Below are 11,705 nucleotides of genomic sequence, written 5' to 3' on the forward strand. Positions count from 1 at the left end.
GGGATACATTTTTTATTTGCATTTGTCCCTAACGGCTATTTTTAGGCTTGTTGTTAATTTAATGTTAGAAAAACTAAACAAAGCTCTTGTTCGTCAAGTATCATAATATTCTCATAATATTGTGCTGGACTGGTTCAGATCCAAACCAAACATTGTACCTGTCAAATGGAATACAAAAATTAGATATTTATGTGGAGCTTTTTTTTTTTTCTTTGCTCTGCCTGTACAGTGCACATACATAATTGACCACTTAGACGGATGTTCCCTGCAAGATGACCGTTTAAGCGCCCATGTGTTTTATGACCGTGCCCTTCCATACAGAAGCAGAAAAGCGGCTCTCAAATGGATCCAGAGTACCGGTCATTTCTTGCAGGGAGTCGGTAAAACCCAAAGTCCAAGCTTGTGGGTGGATCAGGAAATATTGATCCGGGTCAGCTAGTGACTTTTAGAAAACAGCCCTCGCAATCTTAAAGGAGCTGAGAATATGCCCTTAAAAGCAAATGACACATTTGTGAAGACCCGGGACTTTGTGTGAAGTGGACCACCCCAGGGTAGCGTTCAGCTGATGAACAGCCTCAGCATGCAAGTCTGGGGAAAATATACTTGCTTTGCCAACAGCAAGAGAGAAAAAGTATATTTAGGAGTAAGTACGGAACTGCGTTTCTGAGAACCTACTTAAAAATCAATGTTCTCATTTGCATTTCACCAGGTATGTGAATATTTTGCTCCAGTGTTTCTTCAAGCATTTTTGGAAAAGAACCGAGCACATCCTCAGTGTAGACAATCACTCAACTCTGTAATAAAGAGGAGGATTGAGATGAATGATTCATGGGATGTTATTAAAAAAAAAAAAAATAGGGGTAATAATTTCTTAGATGAAAAATAACATAACATTCAACATCACTTCAGTATTTTGTCTTACTATTGTTGGATCAATATCTCAGATGCGGGGAGGACATTGTACTGGACAAATTACTGTACAATTTATTTCACTGACATTTAACAGTCGTGGGTTGGTATTTGGTAACTGGGCCTTCACTGGGGATTGAACTTTATCTAACCGGATACCACAAGTGTCAAATATGAACGATAGAACTAATCAATCCTATTCAAAAGTCCAGGACTGTACCATCATCTGGAGCAGTTCATAATATGTATCAAAATGACAAAAGCGTATAAAATGTAAATTGAGCATCATTTTTTTTGCAAGACAAATTCGACTTTTACTTTTACTATCAAAGTAACTTGCGAAGGCTGTATTGACCAACCGCATTTTTCATGCAGTATATTAACGGGTGGAGGCTAGCCAAATGTATTTTTCACATTACTGTTTATCCCAGAAGACGCAAGGACAAGCAAATTTTCCAAGTCTTTATATCCGAGATGGAAATGTACAAAAATGAGAAATCAAATTACGTGGAAGGAAATGAAAGTAAGCTGCTGAGTCATGATGTATTTTGTGTTCAGCCTATGGTGCGTGTGCGTGTGTGCGTGTGCAGCCTGCGGGCCAGCTAACACAGTGAAAGATGAAGGTCTGTGTGGGTCATCAAACAACTACCATTATGACTTGTCCTCCAGGTACACCACAGTAAATAACCTTGCATAAAGCAGTATAGCTGTCCTCTCCGATGCGGATAAATGCACTAAAAGATACATTTGAAAAAAGGTAGGAACTTTTATGCTGTTCTCAACAGTGGGGGAGGAAAATAAATCAATCCAGACTACCTTGTCTGTGTGTTAGCTTATTCACACAGTCCAACCTGACTTATAATGTTACTCCAACTAAGTCGTCACTTAATTTTTTGGTTTACTGTTGACCGACATTTAACAAACCAAAACTCTCCTTTTACTGTCACTGCGAATGTACGGCAATGCCGAAATAAAAATGAACCCTGATATTAATGGACAGAGATAAAAACAAAAAGCATTTTCGCCATAAAAGTAATTTTGGGTATTATATGTTTCTACTCAGCTGCCATCATTATGCAGTTTTATTATTTTTATGTATCTTAGAGTGGCACAGTAATTCAGTTCTGTCCAGCGCTTACAAGCAGTCAATCTAATTCGGATCTAATTTGAAGATAATTGAATAACAGGGCAGACGGTCGCTTGATTAAATGCCAGCGGGCGTGTCTCACCTCCTCACAGTGAAGTTCGGGGCACCTCGGCTGGCACAGTTTCTTCCCGTTCACGCAACGACACGACAGGCAGTCCTCCTCCCATTCTGATCCGGCCTGGCTCACACACAAAAACAAATATGCACCATTGACATTTTTACTCAAATTTCTGTCCCCAGTCACTGAATTTTTTATGAAGTGCGGCTGGCTCGGATGGCTCAAGATCAATGAATGACATTGCAACCGAAAAGAGGATTGTGAAAATTTGGAATGCTTGGCATTGTAATCATAACACTGGTCCGCAAGGGCCATCGCCTTTTTATTTGTTGGCAACAGCAATCACTGAGACTCCTTCGGTTCAGCAGACGAAAGCAAAGGTGATTTCGCAGCTCACACTCGGCGGCTATTTGGCACGAGGCGGTTGATTAGAAAAGCCGTTGAGAGTCTTTAGAGGGACATTCGTCATTCCTTGCTGACAAGAAAAGTGAGAGTGAACGGGGGAGGCGGCAAAGAAACAATAAAAAAAAGTCATTGAGAGAGATATCAAGGGGATCTGACCTCTTGTCAGAGTAGGATTAATTCTCATAATCCTATAATATCCCTTTCTTCATAAATTATTCCTGGCAGGCTTGCCCAGTTGCAGTCAGAGTGCTGGCTTTCTACAGCACAGCATGCATAATTAATGGTGCTATGGGCAGGAGAGGCATTGTGGTGTAATACAGCCTCCGGGACACGTCACTCATCTTCTGAATCGGCCTTTTATGAGTAAATAACACAATGCGAGTGAATAATACGCCGAATGATGTAGTAGTTCATAGATAATGAGGCAAGCACAATGGTTACATGTTAGGATGGACCATAGGTGTGAAGCGACGCACCTCCTGCATGACGCCCTGCTCGTCGTGACAGGGGCAGAGAGCAGGAATGACGCACACGCCATGGGTGTTTCGGTAAAGCCCATCCTGACACACGCAGCCCGCTGAGGAGTGATTGCAGTTCACGGGAGTCGGGGAGTAGATGTCCTCGCAGCTCCGCTCGCACAGCGGAACGTCTTCTGACAAACTCCTCCTTCTTTTCCATCGTTCCCCGTCAGGGCACGCTGCGGAAGGGGGAAGAGTCAGTGATGAAGAAGGATATTAGATATTAGATAAAAGCAGAAGATGATATGAAAAGGGAAAAGGGAAATTGGAGTTGATAGATCGGTTCAGGCGAGTAAGGATATCTAAAATGTGGATTTTATCGAGACGTTTGGTAATTCATTTAAGTGCCAGAAGGTCATCGTCTAAAAATAATTTGATAGTTTCTCTTCTTACATACCGCAATCAGGGGCCATGCAAGGAGCTGTGCGGTGGTCCGAGCCCTCACATGGGACTCCTCCATACTGGCTTGGTCGTAACACAGTTCGGCTGGAGCTTAGTTGTCCTGTGCCACAGGTCGCTGAGCATGGACTCCACTGGGACCAGTTGGACCGCTCACAGTCCACTAGAGGATAAAAGAAAGGAACAGATAATTTTTGTGTAAATAATATGTATATATTTTCCACGTTATTTATTTATTTATTGATTTAAAAAATCTTCAGCCGGCCTATCTGTCCATGTTAAAAATCAACACCTTGAGCAGTTTGCCTAAACCCGCTGTAAAGTCTGAACTGCTACTCGTTTGTGTCATTGGTCAACGAATAAATTACCAGCAGGTTGAGACACATACATCACCACTGTTGACATTTGCCACTTGAAAGAAATAAAACATTTTTATCCTCCCGGCACTTTCATTGCAATAAACGTAAGATCCTACAAAGCGTCTTAATCGCTTTCGGTATTAGAAGCCGAGGCAGGGCATCACTCACCGTCGCAGAGCTTGGAGGTGCAGTTAAACACTCCTCCTTGACACACACTGGGGACAATTAAGTTCATTTAAATTCATATTAGACTACACTTCATATTTTTCTATCATCGTTGAGACGTAGTGATTGACTTCTGCAAATAATGTGCGTACCATTTGTTGCAGTGGTGCTGGAAAGATGTTCCAGGTGACACGACTTCTGTTCTCTCCTCTGTGCTCATATCCACGCTTTGGTAGGCAGACGGCAAAGAGAGCCGGGAACAGGGGCATCGTGCATGTGACACGCACGAGCCTCCGTGCAACACCTAGTGAAGACAAGACAAGGGAGAAAAATGCACTGGACTGGGCACAACTGAAAATCCTGACAAAAGCACAACCAACTTAAATTCCATTAAGATGAAATATCCAAACCTGTCCAGGTGGGCAGGAGCACCCGGGTTTGCAAGGTCCTGCTAAACACTGAGTGTGCGGCCAGAGGTCTTCACAGGTAAACGGACAGGAACCTGAACATTCACTGAACACCTGACCATCCGGACACCCTGTAATGTGCACCAGTTTTAATATTCACTCCCTCACCACCATACAAAATTTCTTTGACCTGTTCTGCAGCTTTCACTGTTACAGACAGTGTGTTGCTCAAGAGGCCCAACACAGGCAGTCCCACCAGGTTCTGATTCCTGAAGGATTGTTTTGTTGCGCATTGATAAGCCGCCGCCACACGTGGCACTGCACTCACTCCAGCTTGACCATTCGCTCAACAAACATCCCACTGGATGGACAAAAAATAGAAATTCTCGAGTATGTGATAATTGGTCAACACAAAAATATGTTTAAGACCTGGACATGGGCGCAAGTCGCAGCTTTCCGTCTGCGTGGTGTCAGAACAGGCAGGCCCGCCCTCAATGTTCTGGCACAGGCGCGTCCGTGTCCGCTGGCCACGCCCACATGAAGCCGAACAGGTCGTCCATGAGGTCCAAGGCTCATACACAGGACAGGGAAGATCGGTACACACTAGAGTGCCGTTCTTACACACACTGTGAAGGTGAGTTGAGAGATGTCGGCGTGACCTTTTGTGTCCCCATTTGAATCACGCGGAAGCGCTTTAACTGCGTTCTACTCACCAGGTGTTGCAGTCCACGACGAGTTCTTCATTGGTCATGAACTCCAGTGTCCCGTTGCCTGATGGGACGCCACAGCGACATTCTGCCACAGGCACACATTGGCTGTCCTGCAGTAGCTGTCCCTCAGGGCAACGACAACCTGGGAGGGAAAGCGAATTGAGAAAGTTAGGAGGCAATAATTCCATCTTGGACTGTGTTTGCACCGTTCGATAAAAGAAGGAAATGATCGGCGACAGTTTCTTTATCAGCATGCTGTAGGGGTAAGGGTTCCATGACAGTGATGTGAACAGATTGCTTTCAGGAAGAACGTATGGAAGTCATCGCGTACCTGAATGACAGCGTCCTTGGAGACACTGCACATGCTCCCATAAGTCGGTGCAGCTGCGAGGACACTGATTGGCACAGACCTCTTGGTAGATCCGCCCCCTGTCTTCACAGTTTTCACCTTGGATAGAGAAGGAAATATTTGAAATGCAGTATATGGTTTTGAGTTAGAACACACTTTGGTTTACCTGGGCAAAGTCCCGTGTTGCAGCTCTGGCTTTGTGTCTGCTGGCTCCGGCAGAGAGGTCCCGGTGGAGAGGCCAGAGGATGGCGGTAGCGTTGTCTGACTCCACCACTGCACGGCTCTGCGCAAACTGTCCACGCGCTCCACGCACTCCACTGACAGAGATCTGAAACATCCAACACGTGAGCAGACTGCTCATCATCGATGGCACAGTTCCAAGAATATATATTGATACATTAATTCTTGTCAAATCTTTTTCTTTCCACTCAGAGTTTAGTTGGATGACTGCAAATCCAAACGCTTTCCCATAATGAGCATATGTTCTCAAATCTCTCCAATTCATCATAATTGTGATTTTTTTTATCAACTCAACCTTAAAAGATTTATCATGATGTTGTCGTACCTCGGCAGATGCTATCATCCGGACACAGCCTGTCCTCAACTTGAGGGTGTGGACATTGATTTTTCTCCTCCTCTCCAGATACCGGAAACCCTGAGTCAAAGTCTAAACAGGCCCGGAAACGCCTCTGGACTGAAACCATTTTACTTCCATTGACAGCATCTTCCAGGAGTGTGCTGCTGGGGTTCAGGGAGGAGTAAGGCATGCAGGGAGAACATGGCGTCCACTCGGACCATTCACTGAGAATAACTAGAAAAAAAAAACGAGTATATAATGCAATGTAAAATTGTTCATTTTTATTCAAGCAAAAAAAAAAAAAATCATATTACCTTCACACTCTCTCATGTCACACTCCAACATCCCATTGTGACAAAGGCTGCAGAAAAACACAAAATGATTCATCGTAAACATAGCAATATGATGCAGCATATAATCCAGCACATTTTTCCTGTCATGCAAGCAAAAATGGATTGATTTAGTAGCCGACCAAGTACTGCAGCCGATGGTGACTGTTGAGCCCTGAGGAACAGTGACCGGCGTTGGCGATTGTCCCGAAGGTTGGTCCTTTAAGTAGATGCAGCCACAATGTTCTGATGGTACACAGCTACCATTTTGCTGCAGCAACCCCTGCAAGAAAAACAAATAACATTTTGAAAATGTGTTTCATATTTGTGTTGATCATTCTCTTTGCAGCACTGAGCACTTCTGTCCCAGAATTGATTTATGCATTTTGTTGGTGACATTCCATGATTTATATCTTACATAAAAAGGTAAGCCATAACTGTTAAAGTGATCACAGTTACTTGCGCTGTCATGTTTTATAAGAGCTAGGACCAGCTTTCTGTTCCATATTTCATTACCTGCCCCCCTGCTGTATGCGCATATTGTCAATCCACCACAGAGAATTTGGCAATAAATCAAATTTGAAAGCTCACAAACTAAGCTAAATAACATGATGAAATTGTCATGGCAGCACACATCAAAGTGATATATTACCAACAGTATATAACGTGGCATATTTCACTTGTTAATGTTAGTTTGATGCTGGTGTGGTCCAGCTATTTTAGGGGGATAAGGACAGACCCCTGCGGGATTACAATTACCTAGAGATTCCAAAAAAAGTAGTTTTGTATTAGACGCGACTTAAGCCTGAGCACAAAAAAATGAATCCGTGAGTTTTCTAGCAAATAACAGAGGGCCGGTGACAAAAAAAAAAAAAGTGCGGCAGAACACTGTAAACATAAAACAGTCTACATAAATATCTTATATCAGACCTGGGAAGCAGGAATAGCACCGAATATGATCAGTATTCATCAGTTGTGTAGTTCCGAGCTTTGCGAGATGGAGTTCAAAAGACTGCTTGAAATCCATTTTTTATGTTGTTTCTTTTTGCAGTGGTGTTAACAATAAGAATAAACCATTGCACAGCAATTACCGGAGGACAATAGCAGCCTGGTGTGCACTCCCGGACTCCCGAACACAGGTCGGTACGTCCATAGAGGTCACAAAGCTTCTCACAGGGTTTGCCACATGGGGAATACATGAATGGTGCTTCACATTCTGAGAAAGAAGCATGAAAAGAATACCAACATAAAACACAGCAGCATAAGAAGTTTTTCCACAACTAAGGTCACTGTGAAATAAAAAAAAAACTCAATTCATCTAGAATAAGATTTGTGCAATATACACAGAAATTACAGTGAAGTCCTCACCATCACAGTGACTGAGGCTGCATGGTTTGCTCTGTGTTTCAACGGGAGTGCACAGCTGCCCCCTGGTGGCAGGGGTGACAGCTACACGGTAGCGCTGCTGCCTTTGAGACTCACATGAGCATTGCGACCAAACACTCCATGCTGACATGGGGCATTCTGCAAAGGGAAGCAAAAAAAATACATATATATATATATATATATACACAATACTATGGTTTACACTCCATCTTAAATCTCAACATAATCTCCGTCTATGCACCTGGACATGGTTGTTTGAAACATAGTTGGTTCTCCTCTTGGTTCGTTAAATCTTCAATCTCGGCAGGACACGCTGCAGTCCCTCTCTTCCCGCAGACGCACGCCCTACGCCGCACCACAGTTCCCGCCCCACAACTGCGGGAACACGGTGACCACGGCGACCAAGGGCAAAGGTCATCTGAAAATGGAAAGCAAGTGATTAAAAACTCTACATTTATCAATTGGGAGGACTACAGACCTAAACAGGGAGAAGCGTAACATTCTTGGCTTTGTCTCTCTGGACCATCACAGTGAGAGCCATTGTTACGAGGGGGCGGGTTGATGCAGGCGCGGGTTTGGACTTGTGTCCCTCGTCCACAGGTCACTGAGCAGTCAGACCACACTGACCACGGAGTCCAGCCACCATCCACTGGAATTAACAAAGAAATAAATGATTGCTTTGTTGAGAAGATGCGTCACTTAGTACAGACTGTAAATTGCGTTTCTTAAAATTGAACCAAACAGGCACAAGATAAATAGTCTCATGCAAATGGTACTTTGTATTATTAATGGAAATGTGACCCACCCGTGCAATCGATATCTTGGCAGAAATCTCCCTCTGGGGTGCACGTGCTGGAAGGTAAATTGCTGATGTTGAATGTTTTTGCTCCTAAACAGCGCATTTACCATTATTTTGTTTCTTTTAATTGCAAACATACATCTTACCATTGTTTACACTCTCCCAAAAGCCAGGTGTCTCCCACACGTAGCTCTTGGTCGTCATGGAGACAAAGAGGAGGGCAGGGCCCGGGCTCACAGGGTTTATGATTGACTTCCTCAAATTGACAATCAGTTCCTTCGGTTTCGGAGATTAGAGATCTGAGACACAGTATTGTCAATGTTTTTTAACTGCATCCAAAAATAGCAGTAATAACTCAGCAAATGGCAATTACCGTATTTTCCGCACTATAAGGCGCACCGGATTATAAGGCGCACCTTCAATGAATGGCCCATTTTAAAACTTTGTCCATATATAAGGCGCACCGGATTATAAGGCGCACCTTCAATGAATAGCCCATATTAAAACTTTGTCCATACATAAGATATATGCATTTGGCCCGCGTGCCGGACTTTGGACACGCCTGCTGTAGTGGCTCAATATTGGTCCATATATAAGGCGCACCTGATTATAAGGCGCACTGTCGGCTTTTGAGAAAATTTGAGGTTTTTAGGTGCGCCTTATAGTGCGGAAAATACAGTAATGGCAAAACTGCTACTAAAAAAAAAGAGAGTCCTTGATATAGTGACTATTCCTGTTGTGTACCTGTATCTGGTTTTCTGCCCCTGCCCACAGGTAACACTGCACGATGCCCAATTGGACCAGGAGCTCCAAGTGCATGTGGCCTGGCAGCTGTGATTGGTGCAAAGCAATCGTCCATTGGTGCAGCTGCAGTTGTTGCAGTCGACGTGATGCCCGCTGCCAGCGGCCCAAATTTGGCCTTGCGAGTCCACGCAGTCACACTGCCACAGATGCACGCACGCTCCATCCTGCTGCAACTGTCCTGCAAGCACATACGAGAGGTCGAACCAATTGGTGGGAACAAGCTGCTAATAAGAGTGAAACTGCAATTGTAATTTTCCGAGTGCTCGGTATGAGTACCTTTCGGGCAACGACATCCGGGTTGACATTCAGTGTTGGTTTGGCACTCGATGCCTTGCTGGAGGTCAGCGCAGCGCTGTGGACACTCGTTGGCACAAGACACAAACTCTTGTCCCGGCGGGCATCCTTGTTCATCTAAAAAAGACCAAAACAGAAGGTCAAGAGTTTTGCAAAAACGCTCCGAGTATTTTCAATATGCATAATTTGCCCCATAGACAATTCAGAAGAAAAGAATGTACTGAAGGAATGCACATCATTTCTTAAAATAATGAGCTCAGATATGCAAGGTCTGTGTATGTATGAATATTTTGCAAATCTCACCGCAGGGTTTGGTGTTACATGGTTTGACCTGGTTTTTCTCTCCTCGGCACTTCTGTCCTCCGTTCTTGGGTGGAGGGCTGGAGCACGAGCGGGTACGTATGGAGCGGCCACCGCCGCAGAGCTTATCACAGCTGGACCACGGACTCCATCGAGACCAGCTTGCATCCACTGCAGACGTTAAAAAATACACACAAAGACGCTGAGAATGCTGTTTTGTGAAATGCTTCATCTTTGGTCTATCTTTCCTAATAAAAAAAGTTTTGGGTGTCCAGACTGAATGCCTCACCTCTGCAAGGCCTGATGTTACAGAAGCGGCGCTCAATGTTTCCCCCCAGGATGTCGTCACACCAGAAGCCGTTGGGGCCGGGGCCGAGGAAGGTTCGGATCCTCTGTTGCTGGCCCACGCCGCATGAACGTGAACAGGAAGCCCACATCCCCCAATCTGTCCAGGTACAGTTCCTCTCCTCGCAATCGTCCCCAACGCAGAGCTCATCACCGTCTGAGTCTGTCAGAGAAGGAAAATGAAAAGGATCCACCAAATAGCATTGTTAGTCCTGCAAAGTATTGAATATACCGTAATTTTCGGACTATAAGTCGCACCGGAGTATAAGTCGCACCAGCCATAAAATGCCCAAAAAAGTGAAAAAAACCCATATATATGTATATAAATCGCTCCTGAGTATAAGTCGCCCCCCCACCCAAACTATGAAAAAAAACCGCGACTTATAGTCCGAAAATTACGGTATATTTACCAGGGCACTGGGGGAGGTTGCAAGCTTTGTCTTGATGGGAGTCCCCGAAGCAGGGGGGTTTGATGCACTGACGATAACGGGACTTCATAGCTGGAGAGCGAGCGTCAGTGCAAGTTTTCGTGCACGGGCTCCATGTTGACCAGTCAGTGAAACCAGCATCTTCATCTGTGGAATAAAAAAGTAGCGGATCGAGTCTGGGATGGGATCGACTGTAACCATGTGAGATTTATTGTTCTGTTTACCTGGTAGGGTGGGTTCTTCTGTGGGACCAACAGCTGTCAACAACACACACAAACATTTCAATGGCGAATTATCGTGTCTTTTTATTTTCACCCTTACCTGGGCAGTCAGGGGCTTGGCAGTAGGTGGTTTCAAGGTATGGCCCGATGCAAGTTTTTCCTCCATGAGCTGGAGCAGGTTGGGTGCAGCCTCTTGTGCGGGTCTTCAGCCCAAGACCGCCGCAGGACAACGAGCATGAGCTCCAAGATCCCCAGGATGACAGACCGCCGTCAACTGGACAGTGCTCTAAGGAGCAGTTCCATCTGCCGTGCTCACAAATGCTACAAGAAGAGAAGGGTGATGTGACTAAGGACAACAACCCAAAATTGTCTAGTTACCATGAGCTGCAGTCGTGAATCAATGTGTCTCCAGGCTGGAGCTCCACTCCCTCAGAGATGTTCTGAAGGAGCAGAGATGACACCGGGGTGATAGAAACACTCTGCAGAGAAACTAGAAACTCCTCATCGACTAAACAGGGACACTCCTAAAACAGAAAGATTAGAAAATGCATTTACTAGGCTAAATATTTAGGTGCATTGCAGGATATGAGCGACAACCCACATGCAGGCAGACGTTGTTGTGTTGAAAAGTGTGCAAGGGGCAGTGGCAGCCTTCCTCGCAGCCATCGCTGTAGCAGCCCTCCCTGCCGCTTATGTGGTCGCAGCTAAAAGGGCAGCCCTCCCCTCGCTCACATTCCCTATACAGCCTGCCTGGGGGGCAGCCCACTTCTGCGTGACGACAAAAACCAGTATGTAA

At 44.9% G+C, this 11,705-nt stretch overlaps 1 protein-coding gene across 1 annotated transcript in view; it reads right to left on the reverse strand.

The window, feature by feature from the left end:
* The window catches only part of scospondin (subcommissural organ spondin), a 39,619-nt gene that overhangs the window by 4,602 nt on the left and 23,312 nt on the right, over positions 1 to 11,705 (reverse strand). Inside the window, 29 exon segments of the mRNA XM_037279698.1 lie at positions 2,139 to 2,234; positions 2,996 to 3,216; positions 3,435 to 3,599; positions 3,964 to 4,010; positions 4,113 to 4,264; positions 4,371 to 4,498; positions 4,558 to 4,728; positions 4,797 to 4,993; positions 5,081 to 5,219; positions 5,409 to 5,525; positions 5,593 to 5,754; positions 5,992 to 6,237; positions 6,318 to 6,364; positions 6,476 to 6,615; positions 7,424 to 7,548; positions 7,701 to 7,856; positions 7,960 to 8,136; positions 8,197 to 8,367; positions 8,524 to 8,570; positions 8,664 to 8,816; positions 9,262 to 9,499; positions 9,598 to 9,732; positions 9,919 to 10,086; positions 10,205 to 10,423; positions 10,671 to 10,835; positions 10,913 to 10,945; positions 11,010 to 11,230; positions 11,288 to 11,433; positions 11,511 to 11,677. Of these exon segments, the coding sequence (XP_037135593.1) occupies positions 2,139 to 2,234; positions 2,996 to 3,216; positions 3,435 to 3,599; positions 3,964 to 4,010; positions 4,113 to 4,264; positions 4,371 to 4,498; positions 4,558 to 4,728; positions 4,797 to 4,993; positions 5,081 to 5,219; positions 5,409 to 5,525; positions 5,593 to 5,754; positions 5,992 to 6,237; positions 6,318 to 6,364; positions 6,476 to 6,615; positions 7,424 to 7,548; positions 7,701 to 7,856; positions 7,960 to 8,136; positions 8,197 to 8,367; positions 8,524 to 8,570; positions 8,664 to 8,816; positions 9,262 to 9,499; positions 9,598 to 9,732; positions 9,919 to 10,086; positions 10,205 to 10,423; positions 10,671 to 10,835; positions 10,913 to 10,945; positions 11,010 to 11,230; positions 11,288 to 11,433; positions 11,511 to 11,677 (4,349 nt within the window).

This window comes from Syngnathus acus, chromosome 20 (genome assembly GCF_901709675.1).
Source record: "Syngnathus acus chromosome 20, fSynAcu1.2, whole genome shotgun sequence".
In the NCBI taxonomy this organism is placed as follows: domain Eukaryota; kingdom Metazoa; phylum Chordata; class Actinopteri; order Syngnathiformes; family Syngnathidae; genus Syngnathus; species Syngnathus acus.